The sequence below is a fragment of the Labeo rohita genome, chromosome 16 (assembly GCF_022985175.1).
Source record: "Labeo rohita strain BAU-BD-2019 chromosome 16, IGBB_LRoh.1.0, whole genome shotgun sequence".
NCBI classification, from domain to species: domain Eukaryota; kingdom Metazoa; phylum Chordata; class Actinopteri; order Cypriniformes; family Cyprinidae; genus Labeo; species Labeo rohita.
In genome coordinates, this window is record NC_066884.1 from 19673950 (window position 1) to 19689882 (window position 15933).

General features: G+C 34.6%; 4 protein-coding genes across 4 annotated transcripts in view; all 4 read right to left on the reverse strand.

Moving 5' to 3' along the window:
• apoc1 (apolipoprotein C-I) overlaps positions 1-15933 on the reverse strand; it is an 82069-nt gene that overhangs the window by 10868 nt on the left and 55268 nt on the right. The window lies entirely within an intron of this gene.
• Positions 6292-7638, reverse strand: LOC127178117 (apolipoprotein A-I-like). The gene is made up of 4 exons (XM_051130787.1): positions 7567-7638; positions 7404-7459; positions 7152-7302; positions 6292-7059 (listed from the first exon to the last, which is right to left on the reverse strand). The coding sequence occupies exons 2-4, from the start codon at positions 7441-7443 to the stop codon at positions 6486-6488; spliced, it is 765 nt and encodes a 254-aa protein (XP_050986744.1). The 5' UTR covers positions 7444-7459; positions 7567-7638; the 3' UTR covers positions 6292-6485.
• On the reverse strand, positions 11937-13686 carry si:dkey-7f3.14 (apolipoprotein A-I-like). The gene is made up of 4 exons (XM_051130795.1): positions 13593-13686; positions 13414-13469; positions 12784-12907; positions 11937-12671 (listed from the first exon to the last, which is right to left on the reverse strand). The coding sequence occupies exons 2-4, from the start codon at positions 13454-13456 to the stop codon at positions 12368-12370; spliced, it is 471 nt and encodes a 156-aa protein (XP_050986752.1). The 5' UTR covers positions 13457-13469; positions 13593-13686; the 3' UTR covers positions 11937-12367.
• LOC127178115 (apolipoprotein A-I-like) lies at positions 14120-15483 on the reverse strand. The gene is made up of 3 exons (XM_051130785.1): positions 15367-15483; positions 15123-15273; positions 14120-15030 (listed from the first exon to the last, which is right to left on the reverse strand). The coding sequence occupies exons 1-3, from the start codon at positions 15404-15406 to the stop codon at positions 14457-14459; spliced, it is 765 nt and encodes a 254-aa protein (XP_050986742.1). The 5' UTR covers positions 15407-15483; the 3' UTR covers positions 14120-14456.

Genomic DNA, 15933 nt, shown 5'->3' on the forward strand with positions numbered 1-15933 from the left:
CAAAGTTCCAAAATGCTAACGCCTTGCTTTTGAATGTTATATTGTATAATGTTACAATTTTTTTTTTTTTTTTTTTTTTTTTCAGATAAATGCAGATCTTTGGATCTTTCTATCAAAGAAACTTGGGGAAAAAAAGTGTATTCAACTGTTTTAAATATTGTTAATAATAATAAATGTTTCTTAAGCAACAAATCAGCATATCAGAATGATTTCTGAAGGATCATGCGACACTGAAGCCTGGAGTAATGCTGCTGAAAATGTAGCTTTGAGCACAGGAATAAATTACATTTTTAAATATATTCAAATAGATAGCAGTTGTTTTAAATAGTGAAAATATTTCGAAATTTTAGAAGAGACCTCTTTAAAAAACATATAAAAAATCTTACAATTCAAAAACTTTTGACTGGTAGTGTATGTGTGTCAAATTATATATATTATATAATTATATAATAATATATATCTGCACTGTGTCTATTCTGATTCAGAATAATGCATCTGACAAATGAATTATTGCAAACTGTGAGCAATGAACCAAGGTGACCACTGGCACTGAGGTAATGTCTGGTTGTCATTAAATGCTGATGCATCATATTAAAATAGAAACTTCCTATTTCCAATGGTTGTGTTTTGAAATGGAGAGTATAGGGCAGCATTTGAATACCACAAACTATAATGACTGACAGCTCTTCAAGAAAAATAAATTTTGAATAGATAAAAGAAAAACAAAAAGAGGCAAGATTCAAAAAGTGTTGACTGTTATGGACTGCTAAATGTCTTAGGCCTATTGTGCTCCTAATGGATTAGTTAGATGAAAGCCTTTTTTCTGTTTTTGATAACACTGCTTTCATAAGGGGAAGGTCAGTGCCAAGTGTTGAACAAAACATGTTTCATGGGCTTACAATTACGAGGTGCTGAACTTTTTTTTTTTTTTTTTTTTTGAGTTTTCTCCATGAAGTGTTAGATATGTGGTTTCACCAAAATGATAATTGAATTATTTTGTTGCAACTAATAATAATTACATTTGAAAAAATGTGGTTTGAAACCAAAGACTATCCTGCTCTTGAAAAACAAAACAAACAAAACTAAATTCAGCGTGATGATTTAATTATGAACTCATGAAAGGACTTGGTTGTTTATGTCCCATGTGGTTTTTGGATAAATGTGTGAAAGGTGAACAGTAAGTAATGAACGCATGTAACCTCAGCCAACTCATCATTTAGGAGAATAGGGCTGCTAGATCCAGTGTACCGTGTGAGAGGATCTATACGCTGCTCCCCCACGAGATACCATCTATTCTTCAGTGCAGCTACATCACAGCCACAACTCAAGCTGATATTCATGGTTGAATTTATCACATACACTTAACACATACACAGCACAAATGGCCTACAGTGAGGACTGATGAACTCTAGTGACCCTGACACTGTTTTTCTCTTTTCTTGCTTTCTGTGGTCTGTGATTCATTTCGCAGTTGTGTCAGTTAGGTTGAATGTCTACATTAGTCATTGTTTTCAACAGCCAGGCATTCCAGGTCAAAGGGCTCTCAGCTGCTTTGTTTCAAAGAAATCAGTCCTCTGCATCTTAATCAGTTTCTTGACCCCTCATCTCTGTTATTTCATGCTGCTAAAGTGCAAATGATCAGGCCCATCAGCAGAAATCTCAGCAAAACTTGAACGCCCATCATTCTTCAACTTCTAGAAATTCTAAATCCCTTGCATGCTTTTTAAAAGACAAATATATTTAGCCAATCCGATTATGCTTTTAGTTACCATTAAGAATGCAGTACTCTGTTCAAATTGGATTATCCAACATCATTGCACAAAAAAAATGCAAAATTAAAAGTCTGCAGAATTAGCAAATGACCCACAACAACATATAAAAATACCAAATACCCAGCTAGCATGAATATGTTCTGAGAAGTGTGGCACAAATGCGTAACACATTAATAAAACATACTAAATAATCAAAAGTCATATTGTCACAGTACAGTCAAATGACCAAAATGAATAGAGGAGAGAAACGTACTGGGGCATAGAACAGAAAAAATGAAGGAAAAAAAAAAACATTAAAATGAGGACGGCAATGTCCAAGTGAACTAACAAAAATTGGTAAGCTTACCCTATTTTATTATTATTATTTTTTTCCCATTGTAAGTCATGCGGTCATTCAACATTTAATATTGTTGCCTTAGAGGGAAAAGTGATTAATATTAATATCACAAAATTAAAAAAGTCACAATATGTTTGTGAATGGGCATGTGATTTACATGAGAGAGGGCCTGAAAAGATCGTTAACAAGCCAGCTTTTGCCAAATTTTGAACTCAGAATAGACTATTTGTGTGAATAAATAATGAGTTTTTTTTTGAAAACTCTTTAAAAAAAAGTGCTTTAAAAGGTTCTTCACAGGAATGCCATACAAAAAAAAAAAAAAAAAAACACAATTTGTTGAGTCAGCTTAGAATAATTTGTTACCCTGCTGCCTTAAAATGTTATGTTTAGTCAACTAAAATAAGTTTAGTCAATTTGAAATGTTAAGTTGTACTAAGTAACAACTTAGATATTTGTGTTTGCTAAACTTAACAGATGGATAAGTAACCCAGCTGCCTTAAAATTTTAAGTTGATTCAACTCAAATGTCTAAGTTGTCACTCAGTATAATTTAACATTTCAAGTTGAATAAACTTTTTTTTTGAGTTGACTGAACTCAAAGTTTTAAGGCAGCCAGGTTGCAAATTATTTTAAGCTGACTAACAAATTGTTCTTTACAGTTTAGAAGAACCATTTTTGGTTACACAAAGAACCATTCAGTCAAAGGTTCTTTAAAGAACCATCTTCTTCTTACCTTTTTATAATCTAAAGAACCTTCTTTTGCCACAGAGAACCTTTTGTAAAACGGAAAGGTTCTTCAGATGTTAAAGGTTCTTTATCGAACCATTTAGACAAAAAATGTTCTTATATGGCACCGTGAAGCACCTTTATTTTTAAGGGTGTACTTCGTACTTCAGTGCAAAACAATGCTGAAATTTGCCAAATAAGTGATTTGTAAATCTTATAATAGTGATTTTATAATGTCTAAATATAAATCCAAAAGCAAAACATGTGATAAGAGCTATATTACAGAGTGGAAATGGTAAATGTGTAAGTGATGTATTTTCATTCGCCGTATCAGATTCACTTCAATTTACTTTTATGGATTTGTCAGACATTTTTGTAAATGTATACATTTAATCAGTTCATGAATTTCTGGGGTAATGAACCCATAATCTTAACTTGTTGTCACTAGTGCTCTTCAGCTGGGGGAAAAAAAAAACCTCTTAAATTAGCCTAAGCTGCTCAGGCAAATGTGGTTTTCTGTTTTAGTGGCACTCGTTGGATGTTCAGGAGACAAGCTAGAGCAACAATAAACCAGCTCAGGCTGGTTGCAGCTGTTTTCCGGGAGTGTAGTGTCTCGGTGAACTCTTGGAAATGGCAGGATTAGCTTCCTTGTGTGTGGTGAAAGATTAAGGTTGTTTTTTTTGTTCTGATGGGAGTGTGTGGGAGACTCTTGGACAACAGGTACTTTTACAGACATGCAAGAACAACTCCCGACATGTTGCTGCTGGTGTTTATGTGGGATTTGTATGCGTTTATCATGCTGTGGGTGTTTATGAATGTTCTGGAAGCAAACATGTGCCTCCATGCAACCATTAAAAAGGAACTGGCAATCAGTCAATAACAAATGCTTTGCATGAGCTGTGAAACGCTTTGCAACAAAGGTACATGAATAATCATGTACTAATACCTGAATTAATACTTATTTCAACATGAACTCATGATTAGTGAAGTCATGAGCTAATCATGAACCAGACAAGAGCCATCCTTAAAGAGATAGTTCATCCAAAAATGAAAATTCTGTCAATAATTATTAATTAATGTTGTTCCAAACCTATACCTATACCAAACCTTTGTTCATCTTCAGAACACAAATTAAGATATTTTTAATGAAAACCGAGAGCTTTTTGACCCTGCATAAACAGCAATGCAACTACCACGCTCAAGGCCAAGAAAGATAGTATGGACATCAATAGAATAGTCCATGTGACATCAGTGGTTCAACCATAATTTTATGAAGCAGCAAAAACACTTTTACAAAGAAAACAAAAATAACAACTTTATTAAACAATTTCTTCTCTTCTGTGTCAGTCTTTGCCGCACGGGAGTACCACGTTGCTTTTCTGTCTATGCAGGGTCAGGGTCTATGCACAATTTCCTGTGAAACTCAACCAGCTGTGATGTATACAAAGTGAAGCTAAATAAAAAAATGAAGAATTAAAACCTACAAATAACATTTGTGGAACAGTTCCTGAAAAGTTTCCAAAAACAACAACAAACAGTAAACATGCACTGAGATCAGAGGAAGGTTTGCTGGGTATCAGTGCAGTTTACTCTCCATGCAGACACAGTGATGATACTGTACCTCCACTTGCTGACGTTTTGAAAAGCCATTACTTAACTGGGCTTAATACTTTCGTTGTACTAATACTAATAATTTATAATAAGACGTGAGCTGAATTTAGCAAGTAGTAAATTAACTACAGGGACTACAGTGTGTAGGGCTTGTTTTTGGTGCTGCTTTGGTAAACCAAATTAATAATTAAAGAAATGTTTGTATGTGTGTTGTATTGTCATTTTTCATGAAGTTATGTACAGTAATTAACTATTTTTGGACGTCTATATATGTACTATATGCTTCAACTAGCTAATTAGCTTATTGACGTGGCATATTTTACATGTAAACATGGCTTATGTTTATGGAATGACAAGGAGGTCAAAAACATGAATTTTAACTGATAAACAACATGTAGAAGACTGATAAACAACATGTAGAAGTATCATCTGCACGTTGTTACCCGTAGAATATGTTGTTTACACATGAAAAATGTATGCGTAATCAATGTTGATTGTAGGTTTTAAATCTTTTTCTTTTTTTTACGGTGTGTATGTCATAGTAGGTTGAGTTTGACAGGAAAGAGATTATGATTATTTAGGAAAGAGATTATGATTATTTAAGATCATTTATGAGTGTATTTAGTATTTTCTACATTTGATACAGATGATTTGTGAAAATAGCGACAAACTAATCCTGTGCCATCCATCCATGTTTATGACAAAGCTGCAGATGTGAATAGTTTAAATGATGACAATATTACATTGTTTACATTTATTTTAAAGTCAAAATACTTATTATTCTCTCTTGTAGAAACTGTTTGGTCTGGCTAACCTCTAAATGTTAATTGATGCATTAACTATCAAACATGTAGTTAAGGCTGCGTTATTCATTAGCGAATCTATATGACTCTGGTTGGCTCTTGATTGGTTCACAATTAGTCTTCACTAATCTCGAGTTCATGTAGTGACTTGAAATAATAGTGGGCTTCCACTAGGTGGCATCTGTGGTGCATAAAACAAGTTCAGGAGCCATAATTTATATGAGCTGAGAATTCAGTGAAAACCCAGGACAGGCCAACATAGAACATGGCAGTGCCTTTCTCCACATAGTAACTCAATGATTGGACTTAAATTAGGTGTCTGACTAAGTGTCCAATTATTGACTAAGTGACAAATTATAGTGTCCCATCCTAACTTGACACAATGTCTAATAATGTTATAAATAAAGCTAATAATCATTTAATATTACAAAAAGGATACTAACAACTATTACTACTATTGTTACTACTATTGTTTTTTATTATTATTTTTACTTAACCCTTTTATTAAAAAAAAAAACAAAAAAACACAAAAGATGTATGATATCAATTTAAAATCTATTTCAAGTAATCTCTGTTCTTTTCAACTTTTTATTCATCAAAATTTTAGGCTGTGCAACTATTTTCAACACTGTTTAAAAAAAAAAATAATAAAAAAATCACACCAACTTTTGAATGTATATATTGGTGTATATATTCAAATCTCAGAAAAACTTCAGAAGCTTGTCATTGTTTTTAGAAAGTTATATTCAACTGATGAAATACTACTGTATTTGTGTCATGAAGAGTTTTGTTGTTTTGTATGTAAAACTATGTAATATAATTAGGAATTTATGCAAAATTTAGCATCTCTGTATACATTAAGGCTATCGACATCAAAAAATAAACATACCTATTTTGATGTCATTTAACATTTATTAGAAAATGGGAATTCTAGAGTAAACATAACTGGGTCTTAAAACCTTAACCCCATGACCAGGAAAAAAAAAACATTTTAGACTTGTTTCCTTTGAACATTTATTTAGATTAAATTAAAACATTTCAAATTAAAACAGATGCACATATTTAATTGGACCTTTTTGTTTTGTTACATGGCTGTTAATAAATACTTCCATCAGGTCACTGTAAGGTCAGCTGCAGTTGTTAGTGTTAACCACAGACAGTGAACATACTTTCACATTGAACTGAATCTAAAATCTAATTACATTAGCAGCATTTGGTAAAAGTCTATTGGTAGCATCTAGTTTCTCTTGGTGAAGGACTCGTACAGAGCGGTGAGCTGAGCCTGCAGGTCCTGTGCGTAGGGGTCCAGCTTTTCCTTCAGGTCTTCAGCGTATGGTGTGAGGCTCTGCTGGACCATCTGGGCTCTCTCTCTAATCTGGGCCTGAAGATCCTCAGTCAGGGGGGTCACGGTCTTCTGGAACTCCTGGAGACGCTGGTCCACTTTCTCCTTGATGTCAGTAGTGTACGGCTCCAGCTGAGCCTGCAGCTCCTTCACGCTCTGCTCCAGGTTTCCTCGGAGCTCCTCGCTCTTCTGAAGCAGAGTGGCCTTCAGGGTCTCAGAATCCATGTCTGCATATGGAGCCATGGCCGTCCTGAGCTCCTCAACTCTCTGCTGGATCTGGCTCTTGAGGTTGTCAGCATAGGGCTCCAGTTTGTCTCTCACGCTGGACAAGTCCTGGCCCAGACGCTCCCTCAACACTTCAGCCTCCTTGGTGATTTTGGTCATCAACTCTTCAGTCAGAGGATCCATTCGTTTCTTTAGGGTGACGGCGTATTCGCTGGCCATATCGGCACTCTGGGTCAGTCTAGCACTGCGATGTAACAAAGAACATTTGAGCTTCTTCTTAAGGTGCTAGAAATGCTATAAACAATTGTGTTCTACAGGTAAATGTTCTTGACTTACTTGACTTCCTGTCCCAGTTGGGAAGACCTGATCATCTTGATGGTTTCCTCTGCGGTTTGCGTTGCCTTTGAAACATAGCTCCAGAAAGCATCTGTCAGCTGCTCCAGCTGTGGCTTGGGCTCATCAGCATAAAACAAGTTGGCCTGGCAACCTGTTAATGGAGCAAAGCAGTTGATTTGAATATACATTTATCCAGCCAATAACATATTTAATAAGATACTTTAATATTATACATTTCTTTGAAAATATTACCTGTAAATACAGCAAGTGCAAACACCACAAGAACCTTCATGGTCTTTACTTTGCGTCTGCAAGTAAAATACATTTTTCATCAACACTTCTGTTTTTCAACTATGAATTCATAATCATAAGTGCAATACTTAAACTTGACTAAAAAGTAAGGCGGTCTTCTTACCTTGTGTCAGTGTGTTTCAGTTGACGCTGTGCTGTCTGAAGAACAAGTGTGAAGGTGTCTGTTTCACATCTGTATTTATATAGCATGAGGAGGTGATTGCCATAGTGGAAACCCAAAGTCCAGTGGGTAGTGCCTTGCTGTCACTACTCCACATCATAAAGTCCTGACTGCACCTATTATCACTAAAGATTCCTGAATTCAATACGGGCTATAATAACTCTTGGACAATAAACTGTACAACTAAATTTCAATATAAATATTATTTTAGATAAACACATAAGACTTTAGTAAATTCTTAAAGTAAAAGATTTCTTCAGTGTGGTAGAAATAAAGAAATAATAGTTTGTCCTAAAGTGTTTCTGTAGCCTCATAATGTGTGTGTGTGTGTGTGTGTGTGTGTGTGTGTGTTTTAAATAATTACAAGGGATTCAAGAACATACAATGTTCTTTTAACTTTCAATATAAAGACATTTTGAATTCTGCCCTTTATGAAACTTTCGATCTGAGGTTCTTAATCTTTGAAACCAGACAGGAGCTGATTTTGAACCTTTGCACTAATAACAGTAACAAATGACGCCAGACTTTGTTCACTTCCTGATAAGATTTGACACATCACTCGAAGAGATATGCGTTTTTTGATCCTGGGTGAATCTATGAGCTCGATAAATTCACTGTTAAAGTTTTGATGTATATCCTAGCCTTATGTCTCTTATATCTGAAAAGTTTGCAGTAGGTCCTTTCAGTTTGTTTTTTTAACTAACCTGTCCAGGGTTAAAAAACTGACCTCGAGTGAGACTTACTAGGAATTATCAGGGATCATACACGTAACACTCAGTCCAGGTTACACACGTCTGCTAAACCCCTAAAGATAAGGGCCGCTTCTTGACCTAGAACCAAACTACTGATGAGTGTCTGACCTTCCTAACTTTTTAACATTTTATAAGGAACTTACATTTTTAGGCAAAAGGGAACATAAATGTACCAATACACTTCATTTTCATGGTGAAGTTAACTTTCAGGGATACTCTTTTAAGTTAGTTTAGTGAAGGATCATTTCTTTTTTGGTTAAATGAAAGAGCTCATATCAGTCTGTTGTGGAACAGAATAATGAGTTGATTTCAGAAACTCTGTTTGTTCACTTAAACAATTAATATAAGTCATACAAGTCATAATACTTGTCTACTACAGAAGACAAAAAACTTAGATGTTGGACATAGGTTTATTATATGTACAATTTACCATTGAATCTGACTGTAACAGTAAAAATGTTTTTCTCTCTTCAGTTGTAAAGAAATTTTGTTTTTATGAGGAAAACATTTCTCTCCATATAGCAGACATCTATGGTTCCCCCAAGTTTGAACTTCCAAAATGGTTTTAATGCAGCCTTAAAGTGTTCTAAACGATCCTAGCCAAGAAATAAGGGTCTTATCTAGCAAAACATGTAAATGTTTTTTTTTAGAAAATAACCTAGCGTTTTGCTAGATAAAGACCCTTCTTCCTCGGCTGGGATCATTTAGAGCCCTTTGAAGCTGCATTTAATGGAGAAGTCCACTTCCAGAACAAAAATTTAAAGATAATGTACTCAGAAATTATGTTTTTTGAGAAAAGCTTTTTAGCATTTTTCTCCATATAGTGCACTTCTATGGTGCCCCGAGTTTGGACTTCCAAAATGCAGTTTAAATGCAGCTTTAAAGTGTTCTAAACGATCCCAGTCGAGAAATAAGGGTCTTATCTAGTAAAACAATTATTTACTTTTTTAAACAAATTTGCATTTTATATACTTTTTAATCTCAAATGCTCATCTTGTCTAGCTCTGTGTGTACTTTGTGTATTCCGGTTTATGACAGTTAGGGTATGTGGAAAAACTTTCATCTCATTTTCTTCTCCAACTTAAAAATCATCCTACATCGTTGTTTTTTAATCTTTTTTTTGTAAAGGGCATTTGATCTTATTTGCATGTTCACTTTGTAAGCACTGCATGGGTCAGTACTTCTACAGCGATGTAGAACTATTTTGAAGTTGGAGGAGAAAATTAGGAGTTTTTCAACTTGCTCTAATTGTATTGAACCGGAATACACAGAGTTAACGCAGAGCTAGACAAGATGAGCATTTGAGTTTAAAAAGTTTATAAACTGTCAGTTTATTTATTTATTTATTTTAGAAAATAACCGTTGTTTTGCTAGATAAGACCCTTCTTCCTAGGCTGGGATTTAGAGCCCTTTGAAGATGCATTTAAAGGAGATGTCTACAAAAATTTACAGATAATGTACTCAGAAATTATGTTTTTTGAGAAAAACATTTCATCATTTTTCTCCATATAGTGGACTTCTATGGTGCCCCAAGTGGGTAAATGGTAAATGCAGCTTCAAACGATCCCAAATGCTGTAGTAAACGATCCCAGCTGTGGAAGAAGGGTCTTATCTAGCGTAACGATCGGTTATTTTCATAAAAATAATACAAATTGTATAGTTTTTAATGTCAAATGCTCGTCTTGTCTTGGTCTGCCTGAACTCTGTTTTTTTTCCAGTTCATGACAGTTAGAGTATATGGAAAAACTCCCATCTCATGTTCTCCCTCAACTTCAAAATCATCCAATATCACTGTTTTACTTTTTTCTGTTAAGGGTGTTTGATCTTCTTTGCAAGTTCACTTTACAAAGACTGTGTCGGTACTTCTGCAGCGATGTAGGATGATTTTTTAATGATTTTTATAAGTTGAGGGAGAAAATACAATTGTTTTTTGACATTCACTTACTGTCTTGAACCAGAATGCACACCATATCAGTCCATTATATGGAGAAAAATCCTGAAATGTTTTCCTCAAAAAACATAATTCTTCATGAATTATGCCCTGATAAATGTAGATTTATTTTGCATCTGATTAGTAAGTACTCCTTTCAATGTAATTAATAATACATGCGCAAATCCTTCACCAGCATCCAGATTACAGTTAGAAAGTTGCACCCAATGATTCTCTGTATCACTGTGCAACACCCTTAGCAACCACTCTTAGCAACATAAACAATCAATAATATAGCATCAAAACTGTTCCATGTATTATGTGTCACAGCTGGCCTGAAAGACATGACAAAGAAGGAGACCACGTGTCAGATATGATATCAAAATACACTGAGAGATAAGCAGATGTATGTGTGTGAGAAAATGTCATGTATGGTGTTAAAATAATAATAATAATAAAAAAAGACACAGCTGATGAGAAAAGTTTTTTTCTCAGTTTTTATTTGAGCTCCAAAAGATGAGGATGAGACATGTTACATCGAAACATTCTCTTACTGTTTACTGCTGCTGTCAGTACCTATTTTTTTAGCGGAAGGACAACATTTAACGAGTTTGCTTAAAAACATAAGGTATCAAACATAAATTTTTGGTTTTTATATTTTTTATTGTGTGGTTACCATTTAATGAAAGCAATAAAGTACTCGGGTTATTGCATTGTTAGCCATGACGCTTTATTCACAATACAGCATGGCCTCTGGTACCTTATTGTTTACATACTGTATGAACTTTTTTGAACTCCGTAAATGCAGTTATACCTTAAAATTCAAGATATTGGTGCAAAAAAATGCCTCCGTATGTGTTTTGTCTCATATTTATATACATCATATATCACACAATATTACACAGAGCAATATGACACGTGTGCTGATCTATCACAAGCTTAAATGCGATTTTATACAATAGTTCAGTAAATAAGAAGTCGATATTGTTATATTTTAAACACTATATTACGTGTTTTTGCTCAATTTTGCAAAGAACATATTACTTTTGAAACCATAGTAGAATTGTTGTGGGTCTCCATGCAGCACAGGGTGTTTAGTTTCTGAATGAATCCGCGTTTTGTGAATCAATGAATGAATCAGCTATTTGAACGAATCAAATGAATCAACAAACGACTCATACAGACATTAACCGCTACCTGCTGGCAGAATTAGTTAATTATTTAGAGTATCATTTCATAAAAAAAAAAAAAAAAACCATAATAATAATAAAAAGTATTTTGAAGACTGTTGGTAACAAAGCTGTTTTGGATACCATGACTTTCATTATATGAACAAAAAATATTGAGATGTTTCTCAAATGATATTTTATGTGCCATAGTTTACGTTAGGCCACTGCAGCCTAAATATTTATGTGTAATACATTTTATGTTGAATCAAATAAAATATTTCTTTCTAAAGCTACAATTTGCAATGTCTACTTGATGCTTTCTCATTTAACACAACAGTTATTAGATTAATTAATCAACACATCATGTAATTACATCATGTAATTAATTAGATTAAAATTTTAATGGACTGACAGCCCTAAGAGTTAAGAATATATATTTGGTCACATGAATGAGGAAACATATGTTTTTCTACAGAATTTATTGGACTATCAAATTTGAATATATAGCTCTTCTACAGTTTAGCAAAAACATTGTGTTAAAACATTGTGTTTAAACATGGTTGCATAAGGAAAAATGAAAATCTCTTTTAAAAACATATATTGCACTCTAAAACAAGTAAAACTTTTTTTTACAACTCAATTTATGTGGAAAATGAAAGCATAGTCAATGCAACAATCAATGATGCATCAGAAATAAATACAAATGCTATATTAAGATGTTTTATGCATATATTCTAGCTGTCATTGACAAAACATAGGTTCTTTTTTTATTTCTTTTACCAAAGAGGAAATCTCTACATTTTAGCCTGTTTGAGTGCTCTGTGTTGTGTGAAATATTTGATTCTGTAATCAAATTGTTATATCATAGAAATCAAATCAAATAAATGGTTCCCTTAGGTAGAGGGGTCCAGCTTAGCCTGCAGCTCCTTCACGCCCTGCTCCAGTCTCTCTCTCAGCTCCTCGCCCTTCTGGAGCACAGTGGCCTTCAAATCTTTTAAATCCAGGGATTCTCTTATGTAATCCGCACCCTTCTCAAATGGACTGGTGACATATTCAATATAGGGCTTCAGCGCACATCTCGCAGCACTCACTTCCATCTCTATACGTTCCTTCAGTACATCAGCACCTTCTGTGATTTTTGTCATCAGATCTTTAGCCAGAGGATCCATCTTTTCCCTCAGGTTTGTGGTGTACTGGCTGGCCATATAAACATTTTCTGTTAGTTTATCACTTCAGTTTCATGGCATTAGAAATGGAAGGAAGTTATTATAGCAACAGCTTCCCGCAGGTATATGTTTTCTCAACTTACTTGATTTCTTGTTCCATTTGAGAAGTCCTAGTCCTGGCTTGTTCAAAATAGCTCCTGAATGCATCAGTCAACTGCTCCAGCGGGGGCTTAGGCTCATCTGCATAGAATAGGTTGGCTTGGCAACCTGCAGACATTCATTTTAATTATTAGCTTTTCATTAAACTCACAACCCCATGCATTTTTTTCACAAACCCCAGTTCGGGAAACCTTGATATAATGTAATATTTAACGCAATTCATGTTGCTAATAACAATGAATGGAATATATTTTCCTACTCATTTTCCTATTTAAAACAATGTTATAAACGTAAAAGTAATCTAAATAAATACAGTATAATGAATACAGTAGTCAGATTATATTACCTAAAATGCGTAATGTAATGGATTACATTACTAAATACAATTTTTGTAATGTAATTGGGGATCAGTAATGGATTACAATTTGTAAGTAATCTACCCAGCTCTGTGTTTTATTATTATTCATTATCATCATTAAAAAAAAAAAAAAAAATCTGCCATCCACAATAAAATGTAATATGAATAGTGTGCATATAATACATTTAAAGACAATAGATATTTTCAGTACCACTGTGATAATATTTACTCAATCTGTTTTTGTAATATGTCTAACCTGTGCACACCACCAATGCAATGACCAGGAGAATCTTCATCATTTCCAGTTTTGGCCTGTAAGAAAAATAGATCAGTTAATTAATTAAGCATTTAAATATAAAATAAAATATTAATAATAATAATAATAATAAAATACAGATATATTAAAATAATTGTTTTGGCCCTTCTAATAATAACCTGTCAATGTGTTTAAATTCACGCCGTCCAGTCTGAAGTTGTATTGTGGAGGTAGCGACTGCATATCTCCATTTATATACCACAGAGATATGATTGTCGCAATTGAAACCCAAAGTCCAGTGGGTAGAGCCTGACTGTCATGATTACTTCATGACAAAATTTCCTGATCAGGACTTTTTGTCACAACAGATCATCACGTTCTCTGCGTAGCTAAAAGCAATAGTCACTTAAGAACAAATATAGGCCAGCCTTTGATGTCGCATCACAACAATAATTATGGTATTTTGACAGGGTTTGTTCCTGTTTACATTTTTGAACAGTCAGTTTATTGTTTAGATTAGAAGATCACTATGATTTTTTTTTTTAAACAGTTATTAAGTTGTATATTTATGTTGTGTTTAATTTAGGGCACAGTTGTGAAAAAAGAAAAAAAAAGTAGTAGTTTGTTTGATTTCTTTTTTCTTATCAGGGATTTGTTTGATTTGCTAATGAGTATGACTCACATAAATCCTTCAACAAAAGCAACGTTATGTTAATAAATAATATTTTATTCATCATTAAAATGAGATACAATGTGCATTTTTAAACTTACTAACAGGAATAAAAGAACATATGAATATCACACATTTTTCTTTCAAAATAATAGTTTTCACTAAATAAATATCCACCTTTACACAGAAAAAAAGAGAATTTCCAAATGTAAAGGATGGATATTGCATAGTAATTAATGAAACATTATCAAAGTTTTACTTTTTTGCTATAGTGTACGGTATGGTAGAATGAATAAATGGGGGAAAACATAGATCAAATATGTCAAGTGTTAAAGTTCTGATACAGTGACAAAAGAAGTCTTTTTTTGTGGATCTAGTTTCTCTTGGTGAAGGACTCATACAGAGCGGTGAGCTGAGCCTGCAGGTCCTGTGCATAGGGGTTCAACTTTTCCTTCAGGTCTTCAGCGTATGGTGTGAGGCTCTGCTGGACCATCTGGGCTCTCTCTCTAATCTGGGCCTGAAAATCCTCAGTCAGGGGGGTCACAGTCTTCTGGAACTCCTGGAGACGCTGGTCCACTTTTTCCTTGATGTCAGTAGTGTACGGCTCCAGCTGAGCCTGCAGCTCCTTCACGCTCTGCTCCAGGTTTCCTCGGAGCTCCTCGCTCTTCTGAAGCAAAGTGGCCTTCAGACTCTCAGAATCCATGTCTGCATATGGAGCCATGGCCGTCCTGAGCTCCTCAACTCTCTGCTGGATCTGGCTCTTGAGGTTGTCACCATAGGGCTCCAGTTTGTCTCTCACGCTGGTCAAGTCCTGGACCAGACGCTCCCTCAACACTTCAGCCTCCTTGGTGATTTTGGTCATCAACTCTTCAGTCAGAGGATCCATTCGTTTCTTGAGGGTGACGGCGTATTCGCTGGCCATATCGGCACTCTGGGTCAGCCTAGCACTGCGATGTAAAGAAGAACATTTAGGTTTCTTCTCAAGGCGCTAGAAATGCTATAAACAACTGTGTTCTGCAAGTAAATGTTCTTGACTTACTTGACTTCCTGTCCCAGTTGGGAAGACCTGATCATCTTGACGGTTTCCTCTGCAGTTTGAGTTGCCTTTGCAACATAGCTCCAGAAAGCATCTGTCAGCTGCTCCAGCTGTGGCTTGGGCTCATCAGCATAAAACAAGTTGGCCTGGCAACCTGTTAATGGAACATTTCAGGATGATCAAACTGCATTGTTAGTGCACTCTGTAAAGTTATCAAGTCAGAAACATTAAATTTTAGATTTTTTACCTGTAAATACAGCCAGTGCAAGCACCACAAGCACCTTCATGATGTTCAGTTTTAAGCTGCAAGTGCTGAAACAGTGTGAGGGTGTCTGTTTCACATTTGTATTTATATAGCATGGGGAGATGATTGTCGTAGTGGAAAGCCAAAGTCCAGTGGGTAGTGCCTTGCTGTCACTACTCCACATCACAACGTCCTGACTGTACCTTTAACCACCACAGACTCAATTCAGTGCAGAAAATGATAAGAGTGAACTTTGTCTTTAAAAGCAGAAACTAATTTCTTAATGAAAATTTCTATGGGTCAAAATGAGTATGTGTAAAGTAATCTTAGGGTTAGCATTAAACATGACACAGATGTCATTAAAACAGTTAAAATGAGTTAATATAGAATTCCTCACTGCCTAATAACAAACAAGAAAATATATAAATATATGTAAGCTATAATTTAACAGAAGTCTGATTAAAAGAAAAAAGAAAAAAAAAAATCCTAAAAAAAGTCATCCTGGATAATTAAATTATTTCAAGTCCATCTTAGGTACTTAACCCAGACAGAGCCCCAAGTTTGAACATT